This window comes from Colossoma macropomum, unplaced genomic scaffold, assembly GCF_904425465.1.
Source record: "Colossoma macropomum unplaced genomic scaffold, Colossoma_macropomum, whole genome shotgun sequence".
Lineage (NCBI taxonomy): Eukaryota > Metazoa > Chordata > Actinopteri > Characiformes > Serrasalmidae > Colossoma > Colossoma macropomum.
In genome coordinates, this window is record NW_023494804.1 from 9,321,654 (window position 1) to 9,340,188 (window position 18,535).

Consider the following 18,535-nt stretch of genomic DNA (forward strand, 5'->3'; position numbering starts at 1 on the left):
GGTAATCATGATTTTACTTTCCTTTGACTTTCCCCTCCTAAGCGGGTGGATTATCTTAGTTCTAATCACCTCACAAATATCTCCTGAAAAATGAGTACCTTGTACTTAATGGCTGGAACTTATACACATAACTGTAAACAGTCTCTGATTATAGCACAGTAGTTCAAGTTAATTTAAAACTCATCTAAAAGTTCTGCTTTTTACAGCTTCCTACTTTTTAGTTGAAACCTATTAAGTTGTACAGTAGTAGCTTCTAAAATGAATCATTTTATACAGGTACTTATAACAAAATTGCTTCTGTATTATTAAAGAAAGGTTGAAAAATTGTGCTTCCAAACTTTATAGTAGTGCAACCCAAATAAAGGAATATATTGTAATATATTTTTTAACTGCTCTTTACTTACAGTTTTTATAGCACTTTTTAAAGATGTGGATGCGTTTTGCTAATGCTCCAACCCATCAAACAACCCCAGAAAAACAAAATATCACCATACATCTTGCATACTGTAACAAAAAGTGTTGTGATGTCATATTTTTTGCTATATCGTCCAACTCTGCTTCAATCCCAAGATGCCAGAGAATGCCACGTCTACAGCTGTCAATCAGGACGCTGCTTCCAACACACAAATCTTCAACCGAAGAGCATCAGCATTTCTGAAGGTGCTGCTTAGCGGCGGATGATGGCTAAGAGAAGAGATTCTGTCTCCATCCTGCCTGGCCACAGTGTAAACAGCAGTGACACAAAGAGAAAGAGAGTAAGCATAGGAGAGCGTACAGGAAGGAAACATGGTTACATTCTATTCAGGCTGAGCGGAATGGAGAGTTGTTTGGCGGTCTTAATATAGGCTTCCTGTGTGCCAGCCACTTTTCCATGCCCCTGGGGTTGTTTTTCAAGGTTTACGTACTTGCAGTTGTAGAAAATCCTCTGGGACTTTTTTCACTATTGTTAAAGAGAGTTTATGTTTCCTGAAAGTGGTGTGTTTAAGCGTGTGTGTGTGTGACTCACAGGCGATGCGGACGTGGGCCTTGCGGCTCTTTGTGGTGCCGGCCGAGCTCCAGGCTACACACTGGCACCAGAAGTCCTCTAGGCCAAAGAGCTCCTCCACCTGCTGCCGAGTTATCTCAATACTGGCCTCTCTCACCACCAGCCCTGAGAGAGATAGAGAGAGAGAGACAGAGAGACAGAGAGAGAAGGGAGACAGAGAAACTATATCAGTACATAATTCATCATATATACAGACAGCATTATAAAAGGTTTGTATAGGATTTTTTTATGAAAGAAAAATAGCTGCGAAGCATGACTATAAGCATGAGTTACTAAATCCACATTTGTCACTGTAGCTTCTGTTTGTACTTCGAAACCAGCCCACTGACCAGATGGTCCAGAGTGAGCGAGCTGGCCTCCCCATTCATGCAAAAAGTTTAACTTGAATAAATAACTAGGGACCCTAGAAACAAAAAGGGCGGTTTTTACAGTTTAATCTCAAACAAAGACTCTCAAAGCATTGCTGTGCTATACGGATTCAAAAAATACTACTACACCGATAACTAACATCATCCTTTACATTCATTGCTGGAAAACGCAGGCATGTTGCACCGGAACCCAGCCACATAATCGGCTTACTGAGCAACAGTGGCAAAGCGCAAACCAGGAAAACAAGATGAGTTATCATAGCCTAGAAATATCATACGACTGCGCCTCATCCATCCATCATTACCATCGCACATTACGTGCGCATTATTCCGCTGTTACGCGGTCTTCATAAAGCAGGCCTGGATGGAGGGCTGAGAGTTAGGCTGTGATTTTACCGTTCCGCCGTGGGTCTGGCGCGGATCGAATGCCAGGATGATTGAGCTGTCCAGGGCCTTTGGAGGCGGATTTGGGGCCGTCATGGCAGCCAGAATCCTGTTTGCTAACCCCTCTGATTATTGTTCATCTGGGCCCTGCAGTCTCCAAACAAATGAAGGCGGCCCACGGCCGGACCCCCTCGGCCCCCAGATTAGCTAGGCTGGGGAGGGGCCATGGCGTCGGTCCCGCACTCATTTTTTCCTTTCTCATCCCTTCATCCCTCTGTAGACTCATTTATTACAGCGAGGATTAGAGCGGTGGAGGTGTGTGAGCTGGGGGGCTCTGCGGATGAGGGCTGGTATCGCTAAACGAATCAGGGAACGCTAAGCATCATATCGTATCATCTCTCTCTCTCTCTCCCCCTCTCTCTCTAAATAGAGGTGGGAGAGGACCACTCTACGCAGCTGTCGTTCTCTACCAGAGGATGGAGTTACTCCTAGCACTGCAGTGTGTTTTTCCATGAGCACTGAAGGAGTTTTGTATGTGTCTGTTTGTTTCGTGTTTTCATAAAGTGCTTTTTACGTAAAGCTTCATGTTTCAAGGACAGAAATATTTCTTTTTGGTTACTCATTATACATAGGTCCTTACATATTCTCGCTGTCAGGACAAAACCTTGTATCTCCAAAAAGGTAACTTTACAGAAGAAGGAAAAAAATCTTCCATACTGTGGAGAACCACATTTTTTTCCAAGTAAATCTGGAGCTTTTCGATTTGGTCCATTCATCAAGAAATTTTATTATTTTACAATGTAAAGGACAACTGGCATTTTCAAATTATGTCATGTCAAATTAGGTTTTCACTGCTTTAATGTTTGTTGGCATTTATTGGAATATCACATGGAATTACATACATATATATGGGACATATTATTATTATATATAGGTAATTCTATATAGTTGCTGTGAGAGAATAATTTTGCATTTTGCATCAATAGAGAAAAGCATACTACTCTAAAAACTCACTTGTTACATTAACTTACATTAAAAGAGACATAAAAACTCAAGTACAGTAAAAAAGGTGACAAGTTCAGAAACCACTCCCCTATAATGGGGTTCGGTGGCATTATTCCTAATTCTCAGGCACTCTGAGACTAAAGTACGGGGGCAACTGCGGTGGAATCATTTAGTTCACTGACTTCAACAACTACGCAAATACAAGTCTAAACAAAAATCTAAATATTGTACTGTTTTCAAAGTATTTTGACTTTTTTTTTAAAAATTAGTTGCTACCTCCTTTTGTTATTAATAAAGGCCATTCTAAAAATTCTGCCTTTTATTTGTTTTCTACTGGCTCCGTGAGGCGCACCGTGCTTGGACCCCAGTGATCACCACTTGTGATGTAACAGACAGTTGCTTAAACTCATAGCAGTTCACAGAAATCAACATGCTCTACATCAATTTCTGATGAACACTATATGGAAGCTGGTTGTCTTGGTTGCTAACAACGATAATTTACACATTAACCTTTTTTGCCCATCGTTTAAAAGCTGCTGGAAATATGAATATGCAAAAACAAAACCAACTTCACCACACCAAACATGTCTCTCTTTTCATGCTTTGGTAATGATATCTTAGATCTGATTCACCCATAAAAATGAACTATTATTCCTGCTCTGTGTTTCCTTAAATCTACACGATTCACGTTGAACAGCATATTCTTCATCAAAAATAGCGGAAGGCAATGAGTTTGTATGTATGTTAAAAGTTATGAATGTTTGTTCCCTCTCCTGAAAAATCACCATTAATAAGGTTTTAATAGCAATAATGTATATAATATCTTGTTCCTTGTTCCTTAGTGACAACTCACACTGTACTTTTGAATAGACCATTGAGTACAACCAACACCTACGATTTATACAGTCATACTGTTTGAAAAAACACTTAGTCTGATTGACATTCTATGTCAAACGCAGCTCCTACCGACTACCGATCGCTCTGTCTACGGACATTCATCAATAAAGCTGTTTCATTCAAAATAACACACTGCACATCCAAGTACTGAGCAAAAATGCTGAGAAACTGAGCTACAGCACCTTTGCTAACTTGTGCCACACTGTGCCCTGAAATTAAAACCAGGTGGTGTACATGAGTAGGACAATACAGACTCTCTACAGCCTATTTTACAAAGACAGTTTAAAAAAATTACTACATCAAAGTTTGTACTTCGCAATTCTGTTCAGTCAGAGTAAAGTCAGTATATAAGTACTTTGGTAGCAAGCGTCAAGTTTTTTGCCTCCATTTTTTTAGCTTATGTGTCTCCACCCATACTGTGGAAGTAGATGTGTTTGTGTTTATGCATGCCTAAAAACAACCTAAATTCACAAAGTATGTCTGGAAGGAATATGCCAAGGCAGAAGGTTTAAAGGAATGTTTAAAGAACAATGACTTTGCGTCTAAAGGCCACGGAGTCATTATCCCTTCTCAGTGTTAGTAGACCCTTGTTCACTGCCAGCTCGAGTCATTTGTTCATTAGCACAGCAGTCTACACTAGGCTTCCATCACATGGTATCAGCTGGAATCAGATGTTGGTATCAGTGCAGTTTTATGACTATGAGTTTGAGTAAATGAGCACAGTATTGAGCAGTATCGATAACCAATACCAGTATAGTATCGATGCATCCCTAAATATAATGGACCTATGTAAGATCCTATGTCCTTACACTCTATAAATACAAGTTTCTCTGTGTGTGTGTGTGTGTGTGTGTGTGTGAGACAGTGCCCAATGAGCCCCAGAGGGCTTCCAGGCACATGTACTGATTGACTTGCAGAGCCAGAGACAGCAGCCTGAGAAATAAAGCCAGAATAATCCTCCATGCAAATGACGCTAGCTCTCCTCTCCTCCATTAGCCTTCCAACTTAGTCAGTTTGCGTCTCTCCCATCCTCTCTCCCTGTCCCTGCAGTGGCTCCAGGGGTCTCTGGGAGTTTACTTTTCCGTGTTTGCTGTCTTCAGCGGACGGGCGGAGTTTGGGGTGTAGCGGCTTTCTGCACCCGCTCCACGGCAGCTTAACACTCATGCAGTATTTAAAGAGGGAGCTGTGAGGCTGCGAGAGGAGGAGGCGAGCTGCCAATCAGGTGTTTAGAGGTCTTTAGGCTTCATCTTGCCTGTAAAACAGATGTGGGACTGTGTGGATGTTTACTGTGCATGAGGGAGAGAAAGAGAGGGGAAAAGAGTCTGTCTCCACAGTACCTCAGATACTGTTGCTACACTGCAGAAAATCAATAAAGAAATGAGTAAAGAGAAAAGAAAAAATTCTTACTCAACAGAAAGTACACTTTATTCAGCTCAGAGAAGATGCTGTCAAACAATGTTTTTCATCTTTAATCCTGAAGCACTGCTTCAGGTGTATGGGTTGGTTTACATTTTGGTGTACTGGGGAAAGGCAAAAGGTGGAATAACAGACTCTTGTTATACATGAGCACATTTTTTTTAATCACAGCCATTTTACTTTTACCTGAGTTTTTTCCAAATAAAGTAATTGGTAACACTTTTTTGGATAGTACACTTTAGATGCTTTGTAGATACTTTTACTTTTTTACTTTTTTTTTTTCTTTTAGGTTACATTTTACCAAATATCCACTAAATTGACTATAAATTTCTTTAACTCTAAACCTGGCTCTAATCCTAATCCTAACCTTAACCTCAACCTAAAACCTAAACCCAACCCTCACTCTGGCCCTAGCCCTAACCCTGGTCCAAATCCTAACCCTAACCCCACCACTGTGTAGGATCAACTGAGTTTCAACAACTAGTTTGTTAACAATTAGAACATCTGTAGATAATCTATCGTGGACCATCCAAATAAATTGAGACCAAGTATTTAGTTATTTTATTAAAAGCTATTTTAATAATATTTAATATCACATTCAACCTGAGGAAGCAATTACCCAGCTGGTTAACTAATGTTAGCTAAACATCTAGGTCTTCATTTACTATTTCTGATCATTTCAGAAAGATAAGCATGATAGCTCTTTATTAACCCCAAAGCTGCTGTTTGATTGTGAGCACCTGTTAGCGAGATAATTTTGTTAAGGAAAAAGTAATATTCAAAGTCAGCTAGTGAGCTTAGGTGGCCAATAAAGGCACTGAAACTTGGAGCATTAGGAACCTTAGTTTAAGATGAATAATAACTAAGGTTGTTTTCGCACTTGGCAGGTTTGGTTCCATTAAAAATGAACCCTGGTGCAACTGCTCTCTCAGGATGCTTTCAGGCCTACCTTCTTTGGTAAACCAAGAAAAAAGAACCAAAATAGCAGGTGTGAAAGGTGCCTCAAACCACGGTCTGGACCAAAGGACCAAAAGTCGGTCCAACCAAAAGAGGTGATCTCGGTCCAGATCAAACAGAACCAAAGTTCGGTTCATTTGCGGTGTGAAAACATTTAAACACTTTTTGGATGGTCTTTCAAACCAATTACAGGAATTTGAGGGAGGCTATCATCAGCCATTAAAAAGAACTGTGGGACAAGTAAAAATGAGCTGCCGAAGAGACTAGATATTTAACTGTAATTTGGTCCAACGAAAAAGTCAATTTGAAAAAATGCAGAAAAAAGCTGAAAATCTTTATTTTCTGAGAGGATGAGAGGATATTCATTTTTCTCCATTCAAATGGAAAAGACTAACCACCAAACTGACAACACGTTGATGTCAGACAGACTCTCCTCTACAAACCAATCAAGGTGAAGTATAGGGAGACACAGCCCACGCAAATGATGACAACAGGAAGTAGGTACATCATGTAAAGTTCTTTAGTGCACTCACTAAAATGCAACATGAAACCAAAACTAACAGGATCACAAGTATACAATGTTACAAAAACAGGTCTGGACTTTTGGTGTGAAAACATCCTAGGTGTGATTTGTTAGAACAAGTGAGCACGCTGCCATTTGGATCCTGGTCCACACCAAATAAGACCCCTAGGAGGCCAGACTCTGTCCACTTCCAAACAAACTCTGGTGCAGTTCGTTCAAAGTATGAACGTAATATGGACCAAAGACATCAGTAAGCTGAATAAACTGCAATCTCCAGCAGCACTGCTGTGTCTGATCCACTCGTACCAGTGCAACACACACTAACACACCACCACCACATCAGTGTTACTGCAGTGCTGAGAATGATCCACCACCCAAATAGTACCTGCTCTGTGAGGGTCAATCGGGGTCCTGACCACTGAAGAACAGGGTAAAAGGGGGCTAACAAAGTATGCAGAGAAACAGATGGACTACAGTCTGTAACTGTAGAACTACAAAGTGCACCTATATAGTAAGTGGAGCTGATAAAATGGACAATGAGTGTAGAAACAAGGAGGTGGTCATAATGTTATGCCTGATCGTGTATAACTTAATTCTAGATGTGTTTTACTTGTTTAAAATAAATCAAGTAAAATTAAGTCACTACATTGGCAGATAATTGCTTGTTTCAAGTATAGTTCTTAAAATTAGCATTAAATTAGCATAAAATGACTATAATTTTAAGAACTATACTTGTATAATGTTACTTAATAAAATTGCTCAATACAAGTAACAAACATCTAGAAATAAGTTAAACAATCTCATTATAATCTGACAGTAATATCAGAATGAGGAATATTAAATATATCAACTAGATTTAAGACAGCTTAACTTGCCAACTTAACTTTTGCAGTGTGCGTAAAATATGTCAGTCTGAATGCTAAGCAAACTAAAAAGAACTAAAATACAACAATGGGTCATTTTGTGTTTCGTTCCAGAGTAATGGAACCAAACTAATGATATAAATGCACCATAAAAGAAAGTTTTTCTGACAAATAACGTACGAGTAATCTTCCTTATTAATGTTTTTACTTATATTAAAGTGAATTATAACTACCGTAGCTGCACTCTGACTTAAGCAGGGACTCTTTCAGTACTCAGTACTCACAGACCTTTTCATATTACTCTTCAAAGTAGATTTTCTAAATGGACAGCCACCTCAACAAAGTATTTACTTGAAATGCCTCTGTTACAAATCTTCAAAACTGAAATGAAGAGTGACTTTATTCGAGACATTATTATGAAAAGTGTTCATCTACATATGTATGCTCAAGTAGGAAATACTGTGAAAGGCTAGCATCCACTATTCATGTATATAATTCTTAAATCCTCATTCAGGCTTGACAATGTAGCCACTCTCTACTGAGATGGAACCAGGACATCAAAGCTCGACGGGAAATAATGATGAAATGAGAAAAAAAGCTGGATACACACACACACACACACACACACACACACACACACACACACACACACACAAACTTAGTTTGTGTCGTTTTATCCTGTGTAGAAGCAGAATCTCAACACGGCTCCGTAAACAGTTCTAAAAAACAGATGCCACTTGTCATTCCAGCACTCAGTTACTTCAGGAAAGAAGGAACATGGTGAACCAGAGAAGAGCTGATAGCGGGGTGTAGAGGGATCTCTTTTACAGGAACAGCACCCCCTCGCTCCTCTCCCACCCTCTCTCAGGAGAAGTTAACTCTACTGCTCACTGACATGTGACGTAATTGACCTTGTTTATGAACCGTTGTGACCATAAATTATTGAGACTTGCGAATCTCTCCTCTGTATTTTTCTTTCACTGAGCAGAGAGGAAAAAAAGGGAAAAACAGAGGGGGAAAAAAATCTATGGGAAAAGGAAGTGAGCACAGGGAAGCTCGGGGCAAGAACGGCAGATACGAGTGCTCTCTTACCTCTCCTTACATCATAAGCCTGGTTTGCATTTAAAATTAAGCCATTATCTCTTCATATATATGTGTGTGTATATACGATATAGATATGTAGGTTATGACAGTAACAAGATTTCTGTTACTCTGAATAGTTAAGTGAGTAGAAGATGAACTGATCTCTAAAAGGCATAAAAGTTATTTATTAAAATAACTGATGCCCGCAAAGCAGAAGGCTGTAAGAAGATAGCAAAGCATTTTCAAGATTCAAGATTCAAGAGTTGTAAAGTTACATGTGCAGTATTACTTGAAATGCCTCTGTTATTGTGCAGAAAAGAGCAGAGAGCAGCTGTCATAAAGTGCATCAAGCATTCTTGTAATAACAATAGGGAGCCATTTCCTCAGTTCGTAATGTGGTTGAGAAATGTCAGTTCACTTTCCGAAAGAATGGTTCATAGGACTGCTATGACATTCAGGTAAATGTAGCAGACTCTGGAGTGGTGGTGCACTGCTTTACTGTGCAGCAACACCTGCACAAATATGACCCTCATGAAAGAGTCATCAGAAGAAAACCTTACTTGCATCCTCACTACAAAATTCAGTGTCAGAAGTATGCAAAGGAACATCTAAACAAGCCTGATACATTTTGGAAACATATCCTGTGAACTGATGAAGTTAAAATAGAACTCTCTCACCACACTGAGCAAAGTTATGTTTTGAGAAAAAAGGGTGCAGAATTTCATGAAAAGAACACCCATTCAACTGTTAAGCACAAGGGAGGATTAATCATGGTTTGAGCTTGTGTTGCAGCCAGTGGCACAAGGAACATTTCGCTGGTAGAGGGAAGAATGGATTCAATTAAACAGCAGCAAATTCTGGAAACAAACATCACACCGTCTGTAAAAAAGCTGAAGATGAAAAGAGGGTGGCTTCTACCACAGGATACGGATCCTAAACACACCTCAAAGTCCGCAATGGACTACCCTCAAGAGGCACAAGCTGACAATTTTGAAACAGCCTTTACCGAAACATCATCAAAAATAAAAACACAGACCTCAAAGGAGCAGTGCATGTAAGACTGCCCTAGAATCTCACAGAACTAGAAGCTTTTTGCAAGGAAGAATGGGCGCAAATCCTCCAAACTCAGAGACTATTAGCTGACTACAAAAAGCGTTACAAGCTGTAATACTTGCCAAAGGAAGCGTTACTAAGTACTGACCATGCAGAGTGGCCAAATCAGGCCCTTTTTCCTTTTTTTATTATTTTGAAACTGTAAAAGATGGAAATATAAAAAGTAATGTTGCTTAAAATAATAAAGAAATGTGTCACCTTTATGCCTTTTGGAAATCAGGTTATATTGTACTTGCTTAGAAATTCAAAGTAACCGATATTTTACATTTATCATTTTATGTCTATTGAATGTATATTAATGTAACAAGATTTTATTCCATATAGACTATTTCTACATTATACAGATGTATGCAAAAGTTTGGGTGCCCTGGTCAAATTACGTTTTGTTCGATTTTCCAAGTCAAAATAAGTATACATCCTCTACAGAGAGCACACTTCTGCACATCAGCGCAATGTTTTGCTTACTTAAAGACTCTATGTCCTTCAGCAATAAACAAATTCACCATGGCAGTTGCTGGAAATAACTTTTTTTATTAAGGCAGCCATCAGTGGAACTTCCTGTTACTGAAAAGTGGTGCAAGCTTGAATGGGAGGACTACAGTCACAGACTTACAGCAACAGCAAGCATAGGAGATGGGAAAGAAAATCTAATGTTAATATTTTATTGTGTTAAAGAATTAACATTGACACCACTCATTAATATATATATATATATATATATATGCACACACATATACATATATGTAAGTGTGTGCAGCAACGAAACCACAATATAATATAACCACAATATAATAATCAAGAACCAGCAAAGAGCATCTCAAGTGACGTGCTCATGTTCCAACTCCTACATCACTCACAGACAAACGACTCCGAAATGATTCTTCCACATGTAATTTCTCACATCTCGCCTACGGAGCACTCCGCTGGAAATGGATACATTATTAACATGGCTGTCATCATTAGCTTTAGCTTCATTATTGATCGGGGAGAGTCAGATGGGGTAGCTGGAGCAGGAAGACAAGAGGAAGGAGGGAGGGTGCCAGGGCCTCGATGGCCCTCCCCAAATGAGGAGCCTGCCTCTCTTCCATGCTCCCTCTCATCTCTCAGTCGGGGTGATGGCCTGTCCGGGGTGTGCATTACACCACTGTAACTACACATAATTAACTTAGGTTCATTTGTAGCGATCAATGGGCCGGCTCGCTGGAGATTAGCACCGGCAGTGTCTCAGCGGCGGGGAATGGGAGAAGGCATACAGCATGGATCAGCTCCCTCATCTGCCTAAGTGCAGGGCCAGGGAGCCTTCAGGACGCATCTGAGTCAGCCCGGCTCCGACGTTAAAAGCATAGAGTGTCCAGCAGCTATTTATTGCTCGTACCCGACGTGTGGCAAGTAACGGAATTAAACTTGACTCGGATTCTCCCGCTACTGAGGAAGAGCTGTGATGGACTAGTTTTAAAAGACTAGACTGAGATTTCACTTACTCATAACTTTTACATTTACTGTTTTTCTGGGTCAGAACTCAAGATACTTCCAGAAACTGATTTGAAGATGAAAGATACCCATCCAATTATTACCTCAAACGAGTCCAGCCTCCTTAATCAGATGTGAGTTTGAGCCGACCGTTAATACTGAAGTAGATCAATAAGGGAACATTTGAGTAGGTGCATCTCCTTAAAGCCACTCCACTGGCTTCCAAAAAAATCCATTTGCAGGGAGCTAATGATCCCGAGTACATCCCCCCACAGTAAGCAAACGCTTTCTTAATTTATTTTCCAGGAGTGGGGGAGAGAGGTGGAGGAAGAGGAAGGACATAAGGCTGGAGCCTGGTGCCTGCCGCAGATAACACTCCAGCTCAGCCTGCTCCTGGCCTAAATGTCTGTTAATCTACTCCCTGACCCAACTGGGAGAGAGAGAGGAAGAGAGAGGTAGAGAGAGAGAGAGAGAGGGAGGGAGGGAGGGAGAGAGGGGAAGGGTGGAGGGCGAGTGTGGGCATCAGATCATGTTTCCGTCGGCTCGAATAGCTATTGACCAGGCCGGCCAGCCTCTATCTGCGGTTCTTTTCTGTCAATCAGGGGAAATTAGAGAGGAGTGGAGTGGGCAGAGACACTCAGAGCCCAGGGAGAGAGAGAGCCAGAGAGAGAGAGAGAGAGAGAGAGAGAGAGAGAGAGAGAAAAGAAAGGGAAGACTGAGAGCAAGGAGAAAGAGGAAGGGAAAAGAAGAGAGGAGGACGAGAGAGAAAAGCAAAGAAATCAAGAGAGAGAAGGAAAAGAAGGAGGGAGATGTAAGAAGGAAGAGGAGAGAGAGAGGAATTGAGAAAGGACACGAGACAGGAAAGGAGAGAAAGGGAATACAGAGGGCAAAGAGAGAGAGAGAGATACACTGATAAAAAGAAACAGAGACAGAGAGGAAAAGAAGGAGGGGAAGAAGAAGGATGAAGAGAGTAAAAGGTGAGGAAGAGAGATAGAGAGAAAGGACAGAGAAGAAGAGTTATGTTATTATTTTATTCTATTTACTTACTTTATTATTGGTATTTCATTATGATGATTATCATTATTACTTTCATTAACTATATAATTGCTATTAGTTCTAAAAAGCAACACTGTACTTGAGAGAGTCATAAAAATAAAGCTACTTTAATTATTTTGAGAGAGACAGAGAGAGGGCGAGAGAGAGACAGAGAGAGGGTGAGAGAGCGAGAGACATGGAAGAATGGGAGAGAGAGGAGGAAAGGAGAGAACAAACAGGGAAGGAAAAAAAAGGAAAGGAAAGAAGGAGAAAGGTAAGACAGAAGTGGAGAAAGAGGGAGATGGGGAGCAACGGAAGGAAAAGGAAGGAAAGGAAGAGAAGGAGCGAGAAGATGAAATAGAAGGAGGAGAAAGAGAGAGAGAGGGAAAAGAAGTGGAGACAGAGGAGAAGGAGAGAGTAAAGGAGGGAAAGAGAGAGAGAGAGAAAAGAGGGAAAAGGGGGAGAGGGAGGAGATAGAGGAAAGGAGAGAGGAGGGAGGGGGAGATTAGAAAAGGAAAAGAAAGGAAAGGAAGGAGAGAGAAGGTGCAAGAGAAGGAAGAGAAAGAGAGAGAGGGAAAAGAAGTGGAGACAGAGGAGGAGGAGTAGAGAGTAAAGGAACGAAAGAGAGAGAGAGAAAAAGAGAGAGGAAAAGAAAGAGAAGAAAGAAGGAGGAGAAAGCAAAGAATGGAAAGGAAATAGGGAGAGAGAGAGAAAGAGAAAGGGAGAAGGAAAAAAGAGGGGAAAAAGGAGGGTGGGAGAAAGAGGAGATAGAGGAAAGGACAGGAACAGAGAGAGAGAGAAGGAAAAGAAAGAGAGGGAGGAAAGAAGTAGGAGAGGCAGAGCAAAGGGCGGAAAGGAAATAGGGAGAGAGAGAAAGAGAGAAGGAAAAAGAGAGAAGAAGGGGGGAAGAGGATGAGGAGAGAGCCAGAGAGAGAGAGAGAGAGAGAGAGCAAAGGACAGACCCAGAGAGAGAGAGAGAGAGAGAGAGAAAGAGCAAAGGACAGAGACAGATAGAGAGAGAGAGAGACACACAGAGAGAGAGAGAGAGAGACACAGAGAGAGAGAGAGAGAGAGAGAAGGCTGGAGGAGGCTGGAGGTTCTACTGCATTACTCTGGGGTGATGTGTGGGCTTAAAGATTCACATCACTGCTCTCAGCACTCCGACTCCTCTGACATGGAGACAAGAGGCCGTGCTTAACGCTAACTTCGACTTTGTCAATGTCAAAGCCGAGAAAGCCATCTAAGGGAAAAAAATCGAAAATCAGTTTGCCATAAGCTTTACTCCTCAACCCGATACGTAGACGACAGACTTCTACGTTATTTTCCTTTGTTTGTGAATTCACTTACTTTCTCTCCACTTGTCCGTTGTGTTTGATATCATATGAAATTCTATCAAGGACAGGAAAAGTGTGCTTGTGTGCGTGTGGGTATGTGTGTGGTCTGTGTGTATTCTTCTATTCATGATTATCTAAACATGTGTGTTCTGTTTAAGCCAGGTTCCTGCGCTGTGCACAATGGCCAGCGTATAAAAAAAGGAGAATAAAATCCCCCAAGGGCTCCGGAACCATTACAGACAACAGGGCCTCTTTGATTGGCTGCATTCAGCTGCCAAAGTGGGAAATTGAGTTGTCCCTGTAGCCCACAGGTAGCAATCATGCTGCTCTCTCTATCTCTCTCTCTCTCTCTCCCTCTCTCTCTCTCTCTTGCACTTTCTTTCTCTCGCAGTGCTCTGAAGACACTATTGAGCTGTTGGTTATTAACAGCCCACAGACAGTAAGTGGAATCGTGTCTCTTGTTTCCATTCAGAGCTCAGCTCTGGACTGCACTGTACCACTTTCGACCATATAAACACCAGAACCATAAAAACATGGCACGCTCATGAGGGCTAAATGTCCCGCTGTTATGAGGGGAGGACGGTCCGCTTTTAACGAGCCGTTAATTGTGTCATACTGTAATGAGACTCATCTGAGAAATATGTCAGCAAAGCCCGAGATGAGTCACCATCTGACACTACTGACATACAAAAAGAAAGAGAGAGAGAGAGAAAGAGAGAGAGAGAGAGAGAAAGAGAGAGAGAAAGACAGGGAGGGAGATGTGAAAATAGATGTGAGGAAGCCAGAAGACACTTGACTCATGTAGTCTCTGCCTCTGTCTATGTCTGGCAGAAAAAGCCAGTAGTTGATAGTATGCTAGAGATATGCTGAGCAATGGTTAACATGCTGAAGTGTAGTTTGTTTACTATTTCAATGTAGTTATTTGCATAGCTAGCTACATAATTAAGTTCATTTGCATTCATTTTACATTTTGTGCCAACAGATTTGAGTCTCGACTTTGTTTAGTTTGTTTTTAAGTTAAAAAAATGACAAAAAAGTAAAGGAAGTTTTACTTCTGGCAAAAAAATACTGCACTTAATTTTTTATCAAATTAAAATCATTGAAAAATACATTTTCTTCTATTTATAAACACAAATGTGGTACACAGAGTTCATACACTTTGTAAACAGTGGAATTCTGTGACTGTCCATTACATAAAATGAAATTCCCAGGGCAACCATTTAGCACAGTGCTGGGAGATATCATCTGTACCAGTATATTGTGATACTGACACACCATATTATATTGTTTTCCAGTTTTAGTGACATTTATATTTACAAATTTGATAATCATTGTATTATTTTGTGTACTTAATTCATGGTATACAATCCCTGAAAGCACTCAGGAACATGGGGTCATTAACTTTGTTAATGCTAAACTTTAATATCATCTTATACTGTGACGCTGTGATGTATTTGAAAATGTCATCATGTTGAATTTTATCAGTACCGACCAGCACTAATTTACTATATGGATCATTTCGAAACATATTTTAAACTTGAGACTAAAGTCCTTTTGCTTTGAATGACCCTATACTTTTTTAAAATATGTTTTTAATTATAATAAATGATTGAAAATTCCATTTTGTCACTATCAAAATATTTGATACTGGTAACTGTTTCGGTAGTGACAATTTTGGCTAATGTTGAGCATAACTCAAAACGCTAGACAGTATATGACTCAGCTTTGAACAGCTGTACACGCATCAAATCATAATGAACTAAAACTCTGTTTCGGCAGCGACATGAAAGTTGATAAACTTTGATAAATCTCACTTTAAAAGCATCAAAAAGATTTTAAAAAACAAAGAAAACTGTAAGTATTATTTTCACAGTTCGAAAGCAGAAAGTACCCTATAAACGATGATAGTATACATTTAGCTTATTACTATCTCCGGTAACCCTTAAATGAAGGGCCCAAAGTTTTATTACATACTTCTATAACCTAAGAATAGCTCAACCAGTTTGCACTGAAGTTTCGTAGTTACTGAATATGAAGCCTTAGTATGTAATAAGCCTGGGATTTTAAGGGGTAATGCATAGGATTTAAATAGATCATAACATAATCTTTCTAATTATCTATGGTCTGAATACTTTTTTTGTTTTCGTACTGTGGGACAGTAGTTTGAACTAATCCAGTAGAATGTTCTACATAGACTACTCAGCTGTTCTTAGAGGAAAATTTTAAACAATAAAACATCACCTCATGACTGGTCAGTATGCAGTTTAAATTGAACGATAGCAAACAATTTCCATCTTTCTATAAGTTTAACAGACCTCAGAGATGTTGCGCATTTTCCTCTGCTATCCCATATTCTCATGTGCAAACATGTCCATCGTAATGTGTTTTTATTCAGTGAAATGAGTTCACTAAGTTCTATTTGGACGGGATTACTTTTACATGGGAAGGGAAGGTAATGTATTCTTTAGTTTACTGATGTTTCTCAGTGCATTTAGTCCCATCCAGATCCACAATATCTGTACGTTTTTGCGTGTTTTTTAAGCAGCGAGAGCCATTTCACAACTTTAAGTACACAGAGATCAACAACGACTATATATATATTCATTGAGACTATGATGTGTGTTTAGCCAGCCGCACAGCACAGACAGAGCACTGTGACTCACAGTGAAGAAGCTAGTTCTGTTGGTCTATTTTTACTCCTTTCATTTGGCTTGTTAATTCATCTTTTCCAGTGTTCGGATATCAAAACATCTTCCACAAAGTTTGCAACATGTGTGTGTTAAATGTTACCCTTTTGCTAAGTGACATTCACATTAGTAAAATGTTAGTAGAGATATGTTAGTCTTGGGTCTTGCAATGTTTTTTGCGATCTAAACTCTTGTTTCAAATGTGATTGGAGGACAAAGTCCAGGAAATTCCATAACTGTGCCAGGCCTAGGAAACCAAATGACCATATTTCCTTACTTTTCCAGGGTTTTCATGATCATCCCAACCTTGGATATTGATTGAAAGTAGAGCTGCCATGATTACTCAATTAACATCGATTAAAATATGTGTCCTCAACTTGAATGATAAGCAAGAAAATCAACAGGTCTTTATAAAGCTACGTTTAGTCTGACAAGTCACTGTCATGTGCCTCACTGAAAGAGAGGTAACCCACATCAGCAGGATCTCACGAACGCATGTTGGTAGCCACAAACTTCATGTATTCACAATTACATGTTTGTTGTTGCAAATTTCATGTTTATGAAATAAAAATGCAAATGAAAGAAAGGTTTTGTTTAACTATATCTAGGCTGAACAGTTCAGCAGAGAGCTAAAAGGCTAGCAGGGCTCTTGCTGAACCCTGTGCAGCAGCTTCCTGATACCCTCAGGGCTTGTAGCTGTGTGTACCAGGGAAGACACACAAGATGACGTAGGTGATAAATATACTAAATCAAGGACACATAGTGGCATAGGCATGAAGCACTACTATTCGTAGCACTGCAGTGTTCACTTCCACGACACAAAAAAACTCCTCCAAAAAAGCTCCTCCAATAATATTAAGTTAAAAAGCTCCTCCAATAGTATTATGTTCGTCTTTACCAAAGGATTCAGTGTAAAACTGCATCAGAGAAAGTAAAAAAATACCCATGCAGTATTAAACCCTGAGTGGAAATGTACATCACCGCTAGCTTGGCAGTAACATATAATAATTAGCATTGTAGTGGTGGTATGGAAACAATTACTCAATTAATAATGTAAATAATTGGTAGCTTACTCAATTACTAATGTAATCGACATTAGTGACAGCAGTGATTACAGATTTCCGCCTCTTTCAAGAAGCCGCAAGCAAAAATAATGTAAAATTACAGCATGCTTTTGTTAGCACTGCCAATAACTGCGACATGTAAGAGTTAAGAAAGGGGACTTTTTGGCAAAGTCGCACCAAACAGAGAGGGGTTAGAAAAGAGAAAGTGACATCATGTAGCAGGCTAAAAAAAGAGTGGAGAAAGAGGGAGAGAGAAAGTCTTTTTCAAAGACTTCAATCTCCTCCAGCAAAACAGCAACTGAAACTCAGAACCGTCCTTGTTTTCTGCTCGTACTGTACGGCCCCTCATGGCCGTCTCGGGCCCAGTCCCGTGTGTATTTGTTACCAGCGGGTTCGTGTCAAAGGAGTGTGTCAGACGAAAGAGTTCAGCGTCAAGTGTGGAACAGCCCAGCCACATCTGAGCCCTAACGATGTGCTGAGACCAGACAAGCAACGCTTACAACAGCACGCTAACAGCACAGTAGCAGTTCTATGCCAGCTTTACGGGCATCTCTTACAGAGGCGCTGCCGGTTTAACAAGGCTGCCTCTCAGAGCTGAGGGGAGAAATTCCACTCTCATTACGACCTGGATGGGTGGGTGGTTGGGGGGGGCTGTAAAACACTGCCCTGAATTATTCATTTACTCGATTTTCCGACAGTGTGAACTGCTTGGGGGTTAGCGTATGTGTGTGTGCACTCCTCTGTTTTCCTCTCCTGGTCTGAATGCCCTTGTGCACGTGTATGTTTGTCTTCTCGTTTCATCTCTCTGTTTTTGATCAGCCCCCTCCCCACACCCAGCCCCAAAATGAGCGTTATTTACAACTAAGGAGTTTCTTGGTCAACCAAAAGGCATGATTTTGGACTAAAACTGGACTAAACACTCTTCCACCACATATGAACTCTTAGAGAAACATTAGATGGATGCCTTTATGTCACTTTAAACACTACTGGGAATGTAAAATCTGTAAAATGCCATTTACAGTGTACATTTAACCTTCTTAGAACCATCTTTACACATTTCAAAGGGGATTTTCCTACATTTACACAATTTTATCCTTATCTTAGGTGTAGTCTATCAGTCAAGACACGTTTGTTGTCCAAATTTTGCTTATTCAGTGTAGTGCTGGAGCTACGGGCTAACATTGCGAATAAACACTAGAAGTCAAGAGTCAGCCAAAATCTTTTCAGGTTGCATCACGCAGATTGACTTACAACTATAAAAATGAACAACTTCACCACATATCCAAACGCT

General features: G+C 40.2%; 1 protein-coding gene across 2 annotated transcripts in view; it reads right to left on the reverse strand.

Annotated features, from left to right (window-relative positions):
• Nucleotides 1–18,535, reverse strand: part of unc5c (unc-5 netrin receptor C) — a 162,359-nt gene that overhangs the window by 80,791 nt on the left and 63,033 nt on the right. For both annotated transcript variants that reach the window (XM_036594770.1, XM_036594769.1), the window contains exon 3: nt 1,007–1,150. In XM_036594770.1, the coding sequence (XP_036450663.1) occupies nt 1,007–1,150 (144 nt within the window). The remainder of the gene's footprint in view (nt 1–1,006; nt 1,151–18,535) is intronic.